Source organism: Carcharhinus amblyrhynchos, chromosome 20, assembly GCF_965287045.1.
Source record: "Carcharhinus amblyrhynchos chromosome 20, sCarAmb.v2.hapA, whole genome shotgun sequence".
Taxonomy (NCBI): domain Eukaryota; kingdom Metazoa; phylum Chordata; class Chondrichthyes; order Carcharhiniformes; family Carcharhinidae; genus Carcharhinus; species Carcharhinus amblyrhynchos.
The window spans coordinates 23939433-23960492 of record NC_137343.1 but is presented as its reverse complement, the minus strand read 5'-3'; the positions used below and the strand labels follow the sequence as shown (position 1 = coordinate 23960492).

The window sequence follows — 21060 nt, the reverse complement described above, 5'->3', positions numbered from 1 at the left end:
ATATAGCCTCAAGATGATGGAGTCAAGTTCAACTTGTTATGCAAATACAATTACAAAATAAATCATTTGTTGTATTTTCCATGTTAACATCTTCAGACTCAGGTTTCTAAAATAACTGACTATATTCGATCTTCCCAAATGAGAGTTAATCAAAATACCTTATACCTTCCAACAGCACTGGCACTGGCTGGATTATACATGCTCAGTTTAGTATCTGTAAAATTGAACCTGTCTAGGTCTATATAATGGGTATTGCCCATACACTTCTTAAAATACAAGGACGTCAATACACTATTTACACATGCTTTGTTAATGTGTTCATTTCTATATAAAAAAAAGAAATTTGTTTCAGAATCTATAATATGCTATATTGCTAGTAGCTCCATTGACACCATCTGCTGCTGAATCTAATGCTTGCCAGATCAGTTTTACTGGTACGTTTAGCATAGGTGCAGTGGCTGACAGCTTTAAGACATGTTCTTCTGCAGGATCAAATGCGGTGCATTTGTTGGTCTTTCCAGTTCATTTCTATGGCGCTTCCTGGCTTCAGACTCAGATCATGACTGCAAGTGTCATCTGAATAGTACAGGTTCACTGGGACATCTTTCTCAAGCAGGCAAACAGTTGCTTTGAGAAACAGAGTCAGGCAGAGCAGTTCCACTTTTGCCCACAGGGTAAAAGTAATTGAGCAACTATTTTTTTTAAAAACATCTCCTGTCATTCAGGCCTGCTTCCCAGAAAGTCGCTGACATCTCTTTTCGCTTTTTGAATCTAATATTTCCCTGTTTTGCTTGCTCATTTCCGAATTTTTAAAAAAGCAATTGGAATTTCCTTTTTTGTAAAAGTTGTCATAAAAAAAAACCAGGAGAGATTGCCATTTTACCCAGCATCCTTCAGAACACTTTGGCTATTGAATACATTTTGTTCATCTTTTTTGTACCGTCATCCCCTGCCCCCCCCATAACTCCTAAAGGAGGTGCCAATAATCTCCTCCCACATCATTTATTTTCCCTTTGGATTTTGATTTTTGGCAATAAGTTTTATAAGTTGGATGCCACACAAGCCAGCGACGAGAGCGTAACTCGCAAAAAACAGCGTTACGTTTGCCAGTCACGACTGCGGACACAATGGATTCGACAGCGATTTTGGGATAATATCGAAGACTTCTACAGCCATCACCATTTTGTAAGCTCTTCAACAACTTTTCAACATTCCACATCACACAGCCTCCCTCTGATAGAAAAAAAAGAGCCCTACCCAAATGTCAGCAGACATCCATTTTCCGATCCATTGACTTTATTTGGCTGGGATGTTACCCAATTGTGTAGCTGTTGTGTCTTTAAAATCCTCTTAGAAGCAACTTCTCAGGGCTCCCCCCACCTCCCCCCAATTTCCACCCCCCCCCCCTCACCTTAAGTAATCCTTTCACATAATCTGACAGTTAAGTAAGTGCATTGAGTTGCATGTAGAGCTTTGAGTCATTGTTTAAAATGAAAAACAGAAACATAGACATCAATGGGAAGGAAATGTCTTGGCTTCAGATACATTCACTGCCAAAGTCATAAACATAATAAGTCTCAAACACAGTAGACATAAATGATGCAGTTAAGACTGTGACATACTTGGCTATGAAGTATAGCAACATCTATAGTTACAAAAGTTAACTTTAAATAAACAACCTCGACTGAGGACGTATGTATTCATTGTTACTGACATGCATCATGAGCTACCAGGACACTCATACTTAGCTGGACTAATGGAGTAACGAGACAGATCTTTAACACAGAACAAGCCCTTAGTTATTTCGGAACAACGCTTTAGAAGCAGTGTTTTTTTAAAATTTAAACTACCTTTGTCAAAACTGTTTTCGAATGCTCCATGGTGTTGCTGTCCATTTGACAAAATAAGATAAAATGGGCACTCTTTTAAAGCCATACAGTTTTCACATGCAAAGCTACTTTCCTCCTCTCTCTGTCCACTGTACACTATTTACAGCGACGCACTCGATTTAAAAAAGACTGACATCCCTGAGAGATGTACACAAGTTATTTACGAAAATGCTGCATGTTTTACGGACGGCTTATGCTCTCTAGAAAGCGACATGTCGACTGATGCCAGCATTCCTACAACTAAACAGACACTTTTTTTTGCCTCTATGTGTGCACAGTTAGCTGTGGTATAGCAGGAGGTGCACTGTGTGTACATGTGTTTGTGTGTGTGTCTGCATGTGTGCATATGTGTGTGTGTGTGTCTGCGTGTGTGTACGTGTGTGCGTATGTGCATGTGTGTATGTGTGTGTGTGTGTGTGAGAGAAAGATTGTACCAAATGGAAAACATTTCTGTTCTTACTTAAAGGAATGACCAGTGCAATCAACCGTCAATTCGACAGCCCTCTCTTTCCCTGGTTTTGCCTGCCCCTAAATTATCAATGTTGTGGAGGTCCTCCCGGAAGGAATAACAGATGCAGACTCGCACAGTATATCACTGTAATTTGCCACCAATAAACTGAATCAGGCCAACACAGCTTGGTTTCAACCAGCCTGAACTGGAGTTAACAAAGTAGTGGTCAAGGCAGTAAAGCAAAGCATATTTAAACCCTAGTCATGTACTTTACACACAGGGTAGGATCTTCATGTCCAAATATCTTATCGACGAGTTCTTCAGGTCCTCTCCTCAGTCCTTTATGCAGTCCTCCACGACTCCTTGGGCAGATAGTTCTGCCAGAACGTTTTCCAAATAGTTAGGATCTGGGTAGCCATGTCCGGTTAGGTTTGATCCAAATTCCGTTTTGTGATGGATTTCGTTCCATACTACAGTATCCGTTTCCCCGGTGGTGTTGGACGTTCCAATGGTGAATATCAACCTGCGGTCCCACGCCACGATCAGGAGCTTCAGAATCTGGAGAGTGAAAGTTAAAATTTTAGAATGGAAGCGAGTACGTGGAAGGGATGACAGTCATGTGATCCAGCAAGCCGCAGACAAAATGGGACACTGTTCCTGACTCCTGCCGCTGGAGAGCAACCATTTCCTCCGGGTCAAAGGTCAGAGAAAAGAGGCATAGAGTGGTGTCTTTGTGTGACCACCCTTTTACATTGCTCTGAGGGCTTTCTTACAAGGAGGAACTGGTCTTTGTTTCTAGCAAGCATTTACTCATTGGAACCATATTGCTGGTGCATTGGGAGTCCTGTTTTCTCCCTCAGCCTCCCATCTCATTTGCCATGCCAATTTACCAACTGAGTACCCAGATCATGGGTGCCTAAAGAAATGTGGGATGTGACCAACTCCTGGGCATCTGCTAACAGGGGGAACTGTGGTGCTTTCGGGAAGACCAAATGTAAGGACCTTGCAAACATCCGTCCTTCCCCCATTCTCCTGGATGTTCATTCTTGTCCAGTGGTAAAGATTTAGACAAATCTCTGCCTCTTGCCATACAGACTGCAAATGAACTGGATACTAAATCCTGTGACTGTTGCTCCTGTCCAATCTGATTGATCCAGTAACCTTCAGTGACATTCACAATAAAATCACTGCAGCTCGTCCTGCTTTGTTGCAGCTTAGAATGCAATAAATGTGCAGAACAGTATCGATGTATGGAAATGGATGGCAATTACTCCAATCACGTGTAGCAGATCAAATTAGATGGGCACGATCTTATGACCTCAACCCGACTAACTTGCAGTGAGGGGGTCAGATTGGGCAGGAGGGGTTCACACCTGTTTTTTTCTGCCTCCCCTGACCTTAATGGCACTGTTTTGCCGGCGAAAGTGGCTTCTCGCCCAGAAAGGGCAGAAGGTGTGAGCCACACGGCAACGGACGGTATGAGCCACACAAAAAATGTGCGGCTTCGGTGAATTGGCCATTCTAAAACTGCCCCTTAATATCAGGGGGACTAGCTAGGCTAAGTGCATAGGGTTATGGGAATAGGGCCTGAATGGGATTAGCAAGACCGGAATATCCTGCCAGCAGCCATTGGAGCTTTATGGAATGTGTACACAGATGGGGACACTGTGAACTGCCTCTTGAGCAGATAACTCGCCGATTCACTGGCTGGGCTCACAGGTTACAAACTAGTTTTTAAGGTGTGGACAGGTCAACACACTCTGCAAAACTGCATCTCACAAGTTAGCACCTTTAGGAGAGGAGTAAAAATTAAATCCAACATCATGTTCTTTCCAATTTTCTAAATGAAATTAAATTTCATTTTCAAAACTTATGACACAAAATCTAGAAACACACTGATCAGTTCTATTGGATAATTAATTGCATTTGGTAACGAACAGCTCCATGCAGTGTATTTCATATTCCTTGTCCAGTATGTACATCTCCTACATTCATCCTCCTGTCATAGATTTCATAGAATCCCTACAGTGCAAAAAGAGGCCATTTGGCCCATCAAGTCTGCACCAACCACAATTCCAGCCATGCCCTATTCCCTATGCATTTACCCTAGCTGGTCCCCTTGACATTAAGCGACAATTTAGCATGGCCAATCCCACATTTTTCAGACTGTGGGAGGAACCCAGAGCACCCAGAGGAAATCCATGCAAACACAGGGAGAACATACCACTCCACACAGACAGTGACCCAAGCTGGGAATCAAACCCTGGTCCCTAGCACTGTCAGGCAGCAGTGCTAACCACTGTGCCACCGTGTCACCCACCAATACATCCTTAAGTCCTTAATGCATCCTTCATTATCTCCCTCACTATTACAGTTCCTACTGATGCTAATACGGACCAGTCTAAATGAATTGAATTAATGATATATAAAAATGCCCACATTAACAAATCTACTAATTCAACTAAACCATGTTTCGAATTGTAAGTTTTATGAACAATGTACAGTTTTATGTTGAATTAGTATCAATTTCTGTTCAGAAAGGTGAAAATGGGTTGAGCTTTATTTAGGTTTTGTTTATGAACCTTTTAGTGCCTTGGAGCCTGGATAAAAGGTTTCAGATATATACATATAGATATATAGACATTTTTATTGATGTCTCACAACTCCTGAAATTAAAGAGCTGGGTTAAAAGGGGTTGAAAATCAGTGATTCTGAAATGACAAACACAAATGTTATTGTTGCCCAGCAACAGTGATCCAGTGACACAGAGATAAAGGCAGGAGTTGAGTGAGGGACTGTTCAGAGTGCGTCAGAGAGAGAAGACGGGGAATTTAAACTCTCTGAAAAGGAGAGCTACTAGACTATTGGGACGATAGTTAACTGAATAATCAGTAACAAGACGGAGTGATCAGTTCCGCAGAGGTGCCACTGAAAGAGAGTTTAGGGACTTCATTTCCTTGCTCTGCAGCTGAAGAAAATATGGGTGGGATTTTCTGGCTGTGTTCACCCCAGGGCTGGAAGTTCCCGTCCGAGGTCAGCAGACCTTTGCACGGTCCATCGAGTTTTCTGTCCCGCCCGCGACGATTCCTGTGGCAGGTAGGACAGGAAAATTCCGCTCTGCGAGGTTAGGGTACGTTTTTTGACCGTCTTGGGGAGATGTACAAATTGGATAAGAAGCACTGAGTGAATGTTCAGGAACTCAATAGTGAATTGTCAGGAGCTGCTGGCTGATTTGCGCCAGTCTACCTTCACTGCACAAAGAGCATCGCTCTGTTATCCTCCCGAATATTTGAAGTCGTGATTGTATCTGCATATTAATTAGCTTTTAAATCCACTGCAGAAAGTGATGTTTGATAACTAGAAGCCTTCTAACCACTTGATATTTGAAAAAAGTAATGCCAACTGACTTCTCAACATAGAATCCTTGCAGTGCAGAAGGAGGCCGTACAGTCCATCCCATCTGCACCAACCACAATCCCACTTAAACCCTATCCCTTAACCCCCGCATATTTACTCTGCTAATCTCCCTGACACTAAGGGACAATTTATCATAGCCAATCCGCTGAACCCGCACATCTTTGGAGTGTGGGAGGAAACCAGAGCACCTGGAGGAAACCCACGCAGACACTGGGAGAAAGTTCAGACTCCACACAGACAGTGATCCGAGCCGGGAATCGAACTTGGGTCCCTGGCACAGTGAGGCAGCAGTGTGCCACCGTTCCGTCCAGTATAAATCCCTGCTGATTCTCTTTGCTCTCAGCTCTGACAAATGGTAATCCAAACTCAAAATGTTGGCTCTCTCCTCTCCCCACAGATGCTATCAGACCTGCTGAGATTTTCCAGCATTTTCTGTTTTTGTTAGGGAAGTTTTAAACTCTGTAGCCTTATCCCTGCAGATGGTAAAATCTCTCCAGAGATTTTTGAAAATCACTTTATATTTTACATTTTTTTCTTACTTTTTCTTTGTCCCTTTTCCTTCCCTCTCTAAATACAATTGTTCTTTCCCTCTCTTTATTTCTCTTTCTCTATCTGACTTAGCTCTAATTTACATTCTGTTCCAATATTCATGCTTCTTTCGTAAGCTTTAAATCTCTCAGCTTAAGGAGATAAACAGTTGGTTCTGATATACATCAAGGCCTTAGCTGCCCAGGGTGGCACAGCGGCACAGTGGTTAGCATTGCTGCCTCACAGTGCCAGGGACCCGGGTTCAATTCCTGGTTTCGGTTACTGTCTGTGTGGAGTTTGCACATTCTCCCCATGGCTGTATTTAGAGGGGGAGGGAAAAGGGACAATGAAAAGGTTTTTAAAAATTTAGAATGTAAACTGATTTTCAAAAATCTCCGGGTGCCCTGGTTTCCTCCCACAGTCCAAAGATGTGTAGATTAGTCGGATTGGTCATGCTAAATTGCCCCTTAGTGTCAGGGGGATTAACAGGGTAAATAGATACGGTTATGGGGATTGGGCTTGGGTGGGATTGTTGCTGGTGCAGGCTTGATGGGCCAAAAGGCCTTCTCCTGCACTGTAGGGAGTTGAAGATTTTATGCCTTAGATTTGACGTGATTAGATTTCAATTCTAAGAAACAAAAAAAAAACCAGCTGAAGGATGCTTGGAGAAAGAAATGGAGGCAAGTCCTGGGAGGGCTTCTCCAGCTAATTTGAAGCATTTTGTTATCCTCAACCAAGACAATGTTATTTGACAAGGGACCCTGTATACAGATTTCCAATGATGAGACTGCTTGTCCTTTCCCATTTAACTGTCTTTTATCGATGTCGCCCCATCTGGAATACCAGGAATTCCTGCCTGAAGTCAACAGACATTTCAGTTATCCGTGCCTCGCTCGCTCCGATTCCATGGCGGGTGGGCTGGCAGAATTCCAGCACCAGTGTTCAGTGACCTAAAGTCCTTTTGAAAAACAATATCATATCCATTTCAAGCAGAAGTTTAAAATCGCAAGACTCAAGGGTTCAAAGGAATTTATGAATTTGCTTTCAGAAGGCTTTTGAAATCCACAGCTAGACAAGAGTTCAATTCAATAATCTTCACGATGCATAAAGTATTTCAAATTCCATGAACCCTGCTGGCTATGGAGGGTTTATTTTGTTATAAACAGACATGTATAAATGTAAAGCTTACCTTTCGGCCTTGCTCAGTGTCAGGCAGATAGCAGTGTCGTGGAAAGCCTCTGGCAGTGAACTTCTTTCCTTGATTGGGATGTTCAACGCCCTTCATACAATGAAAAATCAATTGAAAAGAGTTGGATTGACCAATGAATCATAATTTCACACCAACTATGGAACATCTGAGGTAAGTTTGTATGTTCCAGTGGGGAGCATTGCCCACTAGCACTGCATATCAAAATTTAAGTACATGCCTTCCATTATTTTCAAACCTCTGTAATAACCCTGTTGTATCATTCATTGCGTGGATTCTGTCTACATTTCCTGCTGCCTCAGAAAAACAGCCAGCACAATCAAGGACCCAATGCACCCCAGGCATACTCTCTTCCACCTTCTTCCGTCGGGAAAAAGGTACAAAATTGTGATATCAATTACCAATCGACTCAAGAACAGCTTCTTCCTGGTTGCCATCAGACTTTTGAATGGACCTTCTATATGTTAAATTGATCTTTCTCCACACCTGAGCAATGAATGTAACAGTATATTCTGCACTCTTTCCTTTCCTTCTCCCCTCAATGAATAGTATGCTTTGATATAATGGACCTACTATATATTAAGTTGATCTTTCTCCACACCCTAGCAATGTACTCAATGAATGGTATGTTTTGTCTGTATAGCTTACAAGAAACAATACTTCTCCATGTATCCCAATGCATGTGACAATAATAAATCAAATCAATGTGAGAAAGTTGTTCCTCAAATCTAAGCCATGCGTAAGTTATTCCTGCATTGCTTATTGCTCCCTAACTCCTGATACTTTAAGCAGCATATCACTGGGGAGACCACATCTCAATCTTGCCCCCCACAATGTCGAGTTGGTATGGAGCCCAATCTGCAGCCATTATGTGCTGTGGGTGGGGTAAATGGGTCACCAGTGAGATTCCTATCCTTCATTGTGGAGGAGGTCTTGTCCTTGGGAGCTGGGATTACCTGGCAGCTCCAACAGTGCCAAGAGCACATTAGTGGACATTGCTGGGACTGCAAGCAGGTTGAAGAAGAAAGGTCCACAGATCCTGGTTCCAGATAGATCCGGGGTCTTGGGCAGGGAGGGTTTGGGAAGTTTGGGATGGGGTCGGTGTCTTTCAAAGAGCAGGTGGATAGAAAGAAAGGGAGGGCAGCCCACTAAGAAGGTGCCCCCCTCTCTACTATTTTTAAATCAAAGGCCTGCCCACTCCTGTCCAATTGCCCATGCTAACTGTTTTATGGTGTGGGCAGCCTATTATTGGGATCAACTGACCTGCTAACACGCTTGATTAACCCAGATTATTTATTTTAATATGGTGGGCAGAATCATACAATGCAGAAGGAAGCCATTCAGCCCATCGAGTTTGCACCGTCCACAATCCCATCCAGGTCCTATCTCTGTAAACCCATGCATTTACCCTAGCTAGTCCCCCTGACATTAAGGGGCAATTAAGCATGGCCAATCCACCTAACCCACACATCTTGGTCTGTGGAAGGAAACCAGAGCACCCGGAGGAGACCCATGCAGACATGGGGAGAATGTGCAAATTCCACACAGACAACGGCCCAAGCTGAGAATCGAACCTGGGCCCCTGGCGCTGTGAGGCAGCAATGCTAACCACTGTGCCATCTTGCCACAGGCTGCCAATTTCCTCACCCATCTACATTGCACATTATGGAGGTGAGCTCAAGAGTGGCTGGGAAGTGGAGACCCAACCTGGGATTGTTTTCACAGGGTGTTTCTCCTCTCTGAAAGCTATCTGCTTTGTCCATCCTTAATTCCTTCCTTCTCTTAGCATCACTAAACACATTCTGACCATGAGACCCAACATTTGTATTCCCTACCATTCCCCTTCTCCCTCCTCACTGCCCTTACGTATTTTCTTAGCCTATCTTTCATCCTCTGAAAATTTCCCCTGCGTCCTTCAAAACAGACATTGGTGTTGATGGTATGTTATTTATATCTTTAAGACACATAGCTGAAGGGCATTGTTCAATTAAAATACTTTGAGCACTTATAAAGAGGAAGTGCTGGGAAGCTGGGGTTGATGTCGGTCAGGAGCAGACATATGTCAAGCTGCATTCTGTAAATAAAGGAGCCATCAGTAAATGGATTTATGTCAAGTTTTATGCTTTACCATCTGGCTTAGGAACCATTTATCAAAGAAGTTCCCTAACAACCCTTCACCTTCCTTATTAACGTCCTATCACAGATCTTGCTTTCCTCTCCATAATCCTGGAAAATGCTGTTGCCTCACAACAATCTCTCTCCTGATTGCCTACTCTAAATTTCAAATTTTACATCTGATTATTTCGTTCTTTTCAGCAGGAGGGCCTCGTATTGGAATAGTGTAGGTTAGATGGGCTTTAGATTGGTTTCACAGGTCAGCACAACATAGAGAGCCAATTACTGCGCTGTAATGTTCTACATCTTCTATGTTTTCTCTGACCTTGCTTGTGGCTAGGATAATCCGGTCTAGCTGCTGTGAACAGAGATCTGGCTATGTGTCAAATTCTCCATTCTTGCTGGCAGCGGGGCATGTGAGACCGGAGAATTCTGTCACAGATCTCCTCTTTGCCATGTTATATATGTCGCTTAATTAAAAGCATGCAGCAGGATTATTTGCACAATTTTTTTTGAGTGGAGCATATTCCCTGTTGAGAGCTAGCAATCTGGTTTCTGCACTGCGATTTAATTGAGAGCGAGAATAATGATTCCTTCCATTTCCAACACGTCATCTTCCATAGGCAGCTTTCCTGTCTCTGTTTAATTTCGTTAACTCCGCATTATGCGGGTTTACTGAAGGGGAGGCAATGGCCTAGTGGTATTATCGCTAATCCAGAAATTTGGCTAATGTTATGGGGACCCAGATTTGAGTTCCAGGTGGAATTTGAAATCAAGAGAAAACATCTGGAATTAAGAATCTACTGATAACCATGAAACCATTGTCGCTTGTTGGAAAAACCCATCTGGTTCACTAATGTCCTTTCGGGAAGGAAATCTGCCGTCCTTACCTGGCCTGGCCTACATGTGACTCCAGAGCCACAGTTCTCCGAAATGGCCTTGTGAGCCACTCAGTTTCAAGGACAGCTAGGGATGGGCAAATAAATGTCAGCCAGCCAGCGACGCCCATGTCCCACAAATTAATTTTTTTAAAAACGCTGAAGACCTTGGATTGTAAATCAGCGATTATTGTCGTTCGAGGGAAATGCAACTCATTGCTTTTTTAATGTACAAAATTAAATAACGATTTTGAAAACTTCCATGGGTTTGAAGCATTGTGTCAAACAAATTGCTGCCTTGTTGTGAGCAACATAGCATGTTCCAGGATTGTGGAGAGGAAAGCAAGATCTGTGATAGGGCATTTGTGCAGAGTCCGAATTCTAGCTCCATTAAGAATATGGGTCGTTATTTTTATTAATATGGAAAATATATAACAGCCACTTGTACCAGTGTCCATAATCCACACTGTGCTTGCTTCTTCAACATGAATAACTGTCAGTTAAACCCTTGCTGTGCTATATTTGCAGTATAAACATGACAAGTTACTCAAGCGAGCCTAACAAGATCTGAACTTGTTCGAAGTACTCACTTGTAGTCCTGCTGGGATGTCATAGACAATGCGAATGGTTTTGAATTCCGGGTATCCTGGCAGTGAGTGTGGGATAATGTGATATTCCATCTTCCCAGGGGGTTGCGTTCCAGTTTTCTCCCCATAGATGGCCTTGCAGGTGGGGCATTGCAGACTGCCATCCTGAAAAAGAGGAACCGTAATAGTTTCCATTCTGTTGCCATTAATAGCGCTCGATTTTTTTCCATTGCAGAGGTTTGATGTAATTTTATACCATGCTGTATGGTTATAGCAGACTGAATGATATTGGAATAGTTTCCCCTGGTACAGTAGTAAAGTGTGAAAATTACCATTTCTATTCAAAATGATCTCATTTACATTCTTGACACCTAGTTTTTGCCACTTCAGCCTCTCTCCCATAAGATAGGAGTGACTGCTTCACCAGTAACTAATGTGAAACACAACCAACTTCTGCGATCAGGGCAGATTCAGTAGCCCTTTGGTCTTCAGATTGTGGAGTAACTTTCTGGCCCTGATTTCACCGGCATGCCCGCCCAAGGCACGCAAAACGGCATTCTCTGTTGGCCTCGGGCACGATCTTATGAGACTTGGGCGAGTGTGCCGGTAAAATTCCAGCCTCCGCCCCAAGATACAGCTGAGTTAAATGTAGTTTGGCGACTATTCCAAATCCACTACTGAGACAAAATCTGGATTTCAAGACGTGCTGTATGAAACTTAACTCCCTGTGGAATATTGCTGCAGTTTGAAGCTATCTGGTATACCTGAAATTTATTAACATTAACCAAATGTTCCCTTCCCAATGATTTTTATTGAAATAATTTATTAACATGTTCTAAGTTGTAATGGAAATGTGCTTATTATTCAAAATGCTTTCCAGAGCTGTAAAATAGAAATTTACAGTTATTGAACAAATATTTTTATCAGCGTGTAAATTGACTCAGAAATGTTTTAATCTGGCCGTATTTCAGGCTTCTTTCCAAAAAAGCCTGCATAACTTCTCTCAAAGGCTTGGAGTCCTGGACGAGGCACTATTTTAATGTGTAATGCTGAGAATTGGGCTAGAGATGAGCTTGGTGCCACTCACACTGCCTGGATTTGGGAACCTGAGCTACCTGGTCACGGGAAGCCGCAGGAGCTGGCTCTGGACGGTAAATCTCCAGGACAGACATGATTCACCTTGTCACTGCCTTGCACATTGGAGCAGGCAGGAGGCAGAATGCCAGTGGCTCCTCAGTGCAGACAAGTGGCCGAACGGTTAATCACAAAGTACTTGACCCGCTCTCTGCTTGAGCTGGCAACTCAATGCCAGCTTGGGCACCTTGGTTTCAATAACCCTTGTTTTTTTATTAAGTAATTCAATCCAGTAGCAATATCACATTGAGGATCTTTGTAGTGTTCCCAACTGGAGTTCACTCTTCACACTCGCCACTTTGAACATCTCTGGCCCCGTACCAGACAAACTCTTCAATGTGCCCAAAGGCCAATTTATTGGATGTGAACAGGTTGTCGGCTCCTCCGCCCACCCCCCCACCCCCGCCCACCCACCTTGCCATCGTCACTTTGAAAGCTGCGGTGTGTTGCAGAGGTGCCAAAAGTAGACACACCTTCCAGGAGCCTTAATTTAAAAGACATCTGCATCTGATCCTGCCCCCCCGCATTCCCTCACTACCCACTGAAAGGGGAGAAGTTGGGCTTGCCAACTGTGATTAAATATAATCCTGGAAATTTCACCATGTGACTTTGTCCCGTGGTCTATACATTTGTCAGCCAACACATCCACCCTTGTGACCTATGGCCTTCTTCTGACAATCGAAAAGCAAAAACACTCATGGATGAGGCTTGTCTGTCAGCTGAACGACCTCTCTTCCCCCCCTCATTTTCAATATCTTTTTTTCTGGTAAAGAGAAATGTTCAAGGAAAATTTTTCAAACAGTGTTCCTATGATTTTTCTCTGCGATTGCACACTGCAGTCTGCTGGTTTTTAATGACGAACTCCTGGTGACCAAAGGACAATCCTGGAGGGTTGGCAACCCAAGGAGCAAAGGGTCGAATGATCTACAAGACCATAAGAGGTAGGAGCAGAAGTAGGCCATTTGGTTCCCTGAGTCTGTTCCGCCATTCAATGAGATCATGACTGATCTAATCCTCAATCGCACTCCTCTGCCTTATCCCCATAATGATTCCCTTGCTGATTAAAAATCTGTCATTCGCAGCCTTGAACATACTTAACGACCCAGCCTCTACAGCCATCTGCGTGGAGTCTGCACATTCTCCCCATGTCTGCATGGGTTTCCTCCGGGTGCTCTGGTTTCCTCCCACAGTCTGAAAGATGTGCTGGTTAGATGCATTGGCCATGCTAAATTCTCCCTCAGTGTACCCGAACAGACGCCAAGGTGTGGCGACTAGGGGATTTTCACAGCAACTTCATTGCAGTGTTAATACAAGCCAACACTAACAAATAATCTTAAACATAAAAACTTAGAGAGTGCCACAGATTCACTATCCTCTGAGAGAAGGCATTCCTTCTCATCTCTGTCTTTGTCTGTTCTTTGCTCTATCAGTGTGGGGACTCCACTTCCCAAATGAGCTAACTCTTGTGTCCATCTGAACAAGACGGACAAGTTGTGCCTCCACCTTATTGAGCTGTTGACTGATTCCCATTAAGACAGAAAAGGCCCAACTTGACTAACTGATAGCAATGACAGCCAGCAATGGAAAGAGCTGCTATTTGTTAGTCTGGGGTAGCTCCCTGTGTCGTTCTTGGATGTGAAAGGGAGAATGATTCAAATCGCTGCGCCACTTAATTCAAGAAATTTCCTTCTGTCTTTAATGTAATTTGGCAAAAGGTTTTAAAAAACAACACTGCCTTTAATTGACATATAAATGTCCCTTGAACCACAATAAGCAAATGCTATTTTTACACTGCTGTGCTGCCAGCTCATGTCATATGTCCCCCACAGCCTCAAAGTGAATTTCTTCTTAAGGGCGGCACAGTGGCACAGTGGTTAGCACTGCTGCCACATAGTGCCAGGAACCCGGATTCAATTCTGGCCTCGGGTCACTGTCTGTGTGGAGTTTGCACTTTCTGTGTCTGCGTGGATTTCCTCCAGGGGCTCCAATTTCCTCCCACAGATGTACAGATTAGGTGGATTGGCCGTGCTAAATTGACCCTAGTGTCAGGGGCAATAGTAGGGTAAAAGTGTGGGATTACAGAAATAGGACCTGGGTGGATTGTGGTCAGTGCAGACTTGATGGGCCGAATGCCTCCTTCCACACCACAGGGATTCTATGATTCTTTGCCGGGTTTTTCTCCACAGGTATCCTCAAGCAAATCCAGCAAGTTTATTTGGAGACGAAAACAGAAAATGCTGGAAATACTCAGCCCATCAGGCAGCATCTGAGCAGAAAAATGAAGTTGACGTTTCAAGTTGATGACCTTCCATCAATCGTGCTGTCAGAATCACAGAATTATTATAGGACAGAAAGAGGCTATTCGGCTCGTCATGTCTGCATCGACTCTCTAAATGAGTATTATGACTTAGTGCCATTCTCCTGCCTTTTCCCCGTACCCCTACACGTTGTTTCTATTCACGGTGGCATAGTGGTTAGCACTGCTGCCTCAGAGACCTGGGTTCAATTCCCGGCTTGGGTCACTGTCTGTGTGGAGTTTGCACGTTCTCCCCATGTCTGCATGGGTTTCCTCTGGGTGCTCCAGTTTCCTCCCTCGGTCTTGGCCATGCTAAATTCACCTTCAGTGTACTCGAACAGGCGCCGGAGTGTAGTGACTATGGGACTTTCACACTGTTAATGTAAGTCTACTTGTGACACTAATAAATAAACTTTATTCAAATAATCATCTAATGTCCTCTTGAATGTTTCGATTGAACCGGCCTTCACCACACTTCCAGGCAGTGCGTTCCTGACCTGAACCACCCATTGTGCGAAAAAGCTTTCCCTCACACCACATTTGCTACTTTTGCTAATCGCTTTAAATCTGTTCCCTCTCGTTCTCGATCCTTTCGAGAATGAGCAGTTTTCCCCTATCTATTCTGTCTAACCTTCTAGAACATCTCTGATTTCTTAATCTTTTTTATCTCCAAGGAGAACAGTCCCAACCAACCTTTCTGATCTATCCTCATAGCTGAAGTTTCTCAATCCTCTTCTGATGAAAGATCGTGAATGGAAATGTTCTCTCTCCACAGATGCTGTCTGACTTCTGGGGGCTTCCAGCATTTTCTGTTTCAGCTGTGTTATATCATAAGATTGTAACGTATAGGAGCAGAATTAGACCATTTAACCCATCGCATCTGCTCCGCCATTCAATCATGGCTGATAAGTTTCTCAACCCCATTCTTCCACCTTTCCCTATAACCTTTGAACCCCTTTCCAATCAAGAACATTTCTATCACTGTCTTAATTGCACTCAATGACCTAACCTCCACAGCCTTCTGTGGCAATGACCTCCACAGATTCACCTCCTTCTGGCTGAAGAAATTCCTCCTCATCTCGGTTCTAAAAGGTTGTCCTATAATAGTTTTAAGCGTGTGAGCCAGCTATGTAGCCCCTTCTTATTGATCATAGAATCATAGAATCCCTACAGTGCAGAAGGAGGCCATTCAGCCCATTCACTCTTCATCAACCACAATCCCACCCAGGCCCTATTCCCATAACCCCAGTCATTTACCCCAGCTAGTCCCTCTGATACTAGGGGGCAATTTAGCATGGCCAATCCATCTAACCTGCATATCTTTGGATTGTGGGAGGAAACCAGAGCACCTGGAGGAAACCCACGCCGACACAGGGAGGAAGTGCAAACTCCACACAGACAGTGACTCAAGCTGGGAATCGAACCTGGGATCCTGATGCTGTGAAGGAGCAGTGCAAATCACTGTGCCACCATGCCACCCAATGGTGATGAACATGGTAATATAAAACAGCTTTAGGCACTATCTAGACTGTATTTTCTTTGGTACCTTTTGGTACTTTATTACGAGTCAAAAATGCCAATGAAGTCCAACCATGGTCCCCACAAGAGGGGCAAACCAGATCCAAGCTGACAAGAAAAGGGCACTGTGTGCCATCTTGGGCTCGATCAAACAAGATCCAAGCTGACAGGATGAGGCATTGCACCCCTTTCCGGACTTGATCTAATGCTTCACCCTCGCCGAAAGGCTGAGATGGCTTTGAAAAATGGCATCAGGTAAAGCCTCGATTTAACCTCATTGGCGCCCCTGATCCTTTACTCTACCCTAGCCTGGGCAAACTATGATCGCAGACGTCACCACATCCTAAGTGTCATGGGTTACCCACCTCCCTTAAAGTATGTTTATTCGTCACAAGTAAGGCTTACATTAACATTACAATGAAGTTACTGTGAAATTCCCTTAGTTGCTACACTCCTGCGTCCGTTCACGTCAATGTACTAACCAGTACGTCTTTTAGACTGTGGGCGGAAACCGCAGCATCCAGGGGAAACTCATGCGGAGACGGGGAGAACATGCAGACTCCACACCGACAGTGACCCAAGCTGGGAATCAAACCCGGGTCCTTGGCACTGTGAAGCAGCAGTACAAACCTCTGTGCCACTGTGCCTGATCATGGTATCACCTCTGACAGGTCTTCAAGAGTTCAAAGCTGCATTCAAACATGCCAACTGGCCGACATCCCTCACTATAAATCAGCAAAGCTATGCCCCTTGGTCTAGAGGATCCTTAAAAGCTTGGTTTCGCAAGTAGAACAATGACAAGGCCTTCTGAATACAGTAAAGTAGCAACAAGACTCCTGCACAATTTGCATTCTGCTACGTGCTCCTTGTCATTTAGCCTTTTACCAACGCTAGCCTATATTTAGGTTTCAATAAGACGTTTTTTTTGAGTCTGTCTTTGAAGGTTATTTTGAGTCTTTGGTACTCTTTGTACTGATGGAACACAAAACGGATAAGGCAGAAGAAACATTTTAATATTCTAAATGTATTTTTAGTAAAGGGATTAGCAGAAGTCAGATAAGTTAATATTCCACAGCAGCTGAGAGCTGAGTGCTGCTGCAGCAGCTTTGACATGAATATAATGTCCCAATGGCCTGATGGATTTGCTAAAGCCCAAGACCCTATATTGACCTTATCCCAGTGTCATTCCGCATGAGCAAGCTGTTCTTTTGAATTTATTTGTGGGACACGGGTGTCGCCTGCTGGCCAGCATTTATTGCCCATCCCTAGTTGCCCTTGAACCGAGTGTCTTGTTTGGCCCATTTCGGAGGGCAGTTGGGGGTCAGCCACATTGGTGTGGCTCTGGAGCCAGACTGGGTAAGGACAGCAGATTTCCTTCCCTAAAGGACATTAGTGCATCAGATGGGTTTTTCCAACAATCGATAATGGTTTCATGGTCATCCATAGATTCTTAATTCCACATTTTTTTATTGAATTCAAATTCCATCATCACAGGATTCAAACCCAGGGTTTCCAGAAGATTAGCTGAGTTTCTGGATTAAAAGTCTAGCGATAATACCACTAGGCCATCGCCTCCCCTGTGAACTTTTCTCAATGGTTTAGCATCTCGAGCAAGAAAAAGTGCAACCATTTCCCATGCAGTCTAATGGCAGCACCATTGGCGAGCCTCCGGCCATCAACAGCTTGGGGTCACCACTGTTGGGGCACTGGATCGGCCATGGATACAAGGATTGGGCAGAAGCTGGATAGCCTGCAGTGTGTGGCTCACTTCCTGACTCCTCTATTGTCTCTTCACCAGATACAAAGCTCAAGTCAGAACTGCCCTGAACTATTCACCGCTTTCCTGACAGATGTGCCCACAGCCCTCATTCAGGACAGTGCATTTCAGCTGATCAGTGCTCAGGTTACTGGATTCAATATTCCTCTGTGGCTGCATCATGTATAATTCACAGGGTCCTCTGTTTAACATTACTTCAACAGTCACCCCTTCCAAAAAACCTGCCGTTGCATTATCTGGATGCAGGTTCCTCAATTTCCCTAATAAACCGCAGAGACTCAGCAATAAATCAATGGGAGTGAACTCTGTCTGAGTGAGAATCAGGAGGCAAGTTAATTAATCCAGCCACTCAAAGGCACCAGATAGTAACTGGCTCAGCAGCAGCACATCTCAGAGCTCTTGGGAGATCATTTAGGAGGAAGCAAGGGAGTGTGACTTGAGAGTTAACATGGAAACTAATGGGCGCGATTTTCCCAAAATAAATCAAAGTGCCCAACAAGCAGGAAAGTGGGAGATTTTCCCACCCATTTTTTGGGCGAGCCAATTTTTGATCATTTATGGCACTCTGTGCAATACAGAGGCTTTCAGGAGATTCATATCAGTAGGGGAGGGGATAGGGTTTAAACCCGTCAGTGTGGCTGGCAATGGAGTGCTCAGAGAGCCATCAGGCATATGCCAATCTACAATATACTGGGAGATTGGTTGACATGCCCCTCTGATTGCCAGCCTTCTGATTCCATCCCCCATCCCTACCCCCTCCCCGGCCTCCGGGTGGCGCTGTCCTCTGATCACTGGCCCCACATCAGCCCCCATCTCCCGATGCAGTTGTCCCCTTCCCTCTCTCCTTACCTTCCCTGGTCTGGTTCTGCCCCCATCTGCCCCTGTGAGGCCCCACTCCCTTTGCACTGGTGGACACTGCCAGTGTGCTAGGCTGGTAGTGCCAGGGTGCCTGATGGGCAAACTCCACACAGACAGTAACTCAAGTTAGTAATCAAACCCAAGTCCCTGGCGTTGTGAGGTAGCAATGTTAACCACTGTGCCACTGTGCCACTGTAATCAATCTCTGGGTAGGTTGAATCAGTGAAAAGTTCAAAGTCAGGACTATGTAGGTGCTTCTAGACTGAGATTCTTCACTGAAGCAAAACTAAAACAATACATTTTGGTATTACAAATAGAGGAAAAAGCTACCAATAAAAACGCAGTCATTACTTCCAATGCTTTACCATGACACTACCTGCAGATAGGCAGATCTCACCTTGTTGCCATTGTTATACATGGCGACGAGACACAGGAGGTGATACATGTGACTGCATTTACTGAGCTTCCCAACAAGTTCCGGCTTCACCCCTTTCAGGCTCATGACGCCCTCGTAGCCCGATGAGCTGACCAGCCTTTCCATACAGATGGTGCAATCCTGATCAAAGAGGAAAGAAACAACACAATTACTATCCCGTCCGGCTAATCCAGTCTCCATCCTCTTGTTTTCTGCACGTATTATCCACTGAGCTTTCCATTCATTTGTGATTCGCAATAGGCCAGGGGATCAGCTCTGACCGCAGCTTATCTGAGTTGGGGGATTTATTGGTTTTAACTGCGCTGTAGTTATCTATAGAAATAGCTAACGTTACTGACCTCAACAGACCATATCAACAGTTAGAAAAGTTTCCACTCAAATTGTCACTGTTATTTTCATCTGCTGCCAGCAAAAGACAAATCTTATTTTTTGCCTCTTGGTAAGACATTTCTGGCCAAACCTTAAATGGTATTAAGTCAAACAATGATGAGCTGGAGCACAGGAAAGAGATAGAGAATGTGGTGAATTGGTGCAACGAAAATAACCTCTCCCTCATTGTCAGTAAAATGGAAGAGAGTATCATCCACTTCAGGAAGCATAATGGAGGACAGGCCTTTGTCTACAACAGAGATGAGATGGAAATGGTCAAGAGCTTCAAGTCTTTAGGTGTCCAGATCACTGACTACCTGTCCTGGTCCCTCCACATCAACACTATAGTTAAGAAAGCCCACCAAAGCCTCAAGTTTCTCAGGAGGCTAAGGAAATGTCCACTATGACTCTCGCCAACTTATACAAATGCACCTTAGAAAGTATCCTTTCTTGGTGTGGCTCCTGCTCCAATCAAGACTGCAAGAAACTACAAAGGGTTGTGAACGAAGCCCAGTCCATCATGCAAACCAGCTTCCCATCCATTGACTGTCTACAGTTCCTGCTGCCTCGGAAAAGAAGCCAGTGTACCCAAGGACCCCCCACACCCGGACATTCTCTCTTCCACCTTCTTTTGTTAGGAATAAGATACAAAGGTTTGAGAACGCATACCAACTGAATCAAGAACAGCTTCATTCCTGCTGCTGTCAGACTTTTGAATGGACCTACCTTAAATGAAGCTGATCTTTTTCTACACTCTAGCTATGACTGTAACTCTACATTCTGCATTCACTCCTTTCCTTCGCCATGAACAGTATGGTTGCTGGATGGACATTGTGAAGATTTTTGAAGGTATGGAGAGTGTAAAGGGAGTCAAAGTTCTCTGTGCAATGAAGCAAATGTACAAAAGACCCAAGCTGGGGGAGGGAGTGGCAAGGCTAGAGTTACAAGAATGGAAAAGGCTTCAAAAACAAGGTGAGGTTTGAAGATGAGGACAAAGATGTTAAATCCAATATCATGGGGGCAGGGGGAACACCTTCTCATTGTAGGTCAGTGAGGGTATAGATGATGGATGGACAGGGATTGCTGTGGGACAGTTGGCTGTGTTCGTGGCATCTGGGTCAAGAATTCCTACTGCTAGAGACAGTAGGCAGGGAAGCTTGATTTCCCCCAGTGGAAAGGTCAGTTATCAGGGGGCACAGATTTAAGGTGACTGAAGGATTAGAGGGGACAACATTTCCAAGTGTGGTTGAATTGCAGACTGCATCACCCCAAACCATCTGACGGGAATCGTACCGGTTTTCCTGCTGGGGACAACACTTAGAAAATTATTTGGAAAATTCCACCCACTGAATAATTGAGATATTGGGTGGGATTTTCCAGTCCCACTGCGGCAGGTTTACTGGCAGTGGAGGCATCCGCCATTGGCTGCTGGGTAACCTGAAAGCGTGGCTGGTGAGCCTTGGAAAATGCCATTGCTTGCAGTGGAACTGGAAGATTTTGCCATCAGCCAATGGCGGGCGGCCTGTGCCGCTGGAAAACCTGTCTCACATGTCCAGCAATCCCAACCTATCACTTCTTACTTTCCAGAGGGCAATCCCAA

The 21060-nt window shown here is 44.3% G+C and overlaps 1 protein-coding gene across 1 annotated transcript in view; it reads right to left on the bottom strand.

Annotated features, from left to right (window-relative positions):
- Nucleotides 1-1407: 1407 nt before the first annotated feature.
- The window catches only part of dtx1 (deltex 1, E3 ubiquitin ligase), a 278906-nt gene continuing 259253 nt past the window's right edge, over nt 1408-21060 (bottom strand). Inside the window, exons 6-9 of the mRNA XM_080208232.1 lie at nt 19053-19211; nt 11076-11237; nt 7475-7564; nt 1408-2898 (exon numbers count right to left, since the gene is read on the bottom strand). Of these exons, the coding sequence (XP_080064358.1) occupies nt 2674-2898; nt 7475-7564; nt 11076-11237; nt 19053-19211 (636 nt within the window). The 3' untranslated portion in view covers nt 1408-2673. The remainder of the gene's footprint in view (nt 2899-7474; nt 7565-11075; nt 11238-19052; nt 19212-21060) is intronic.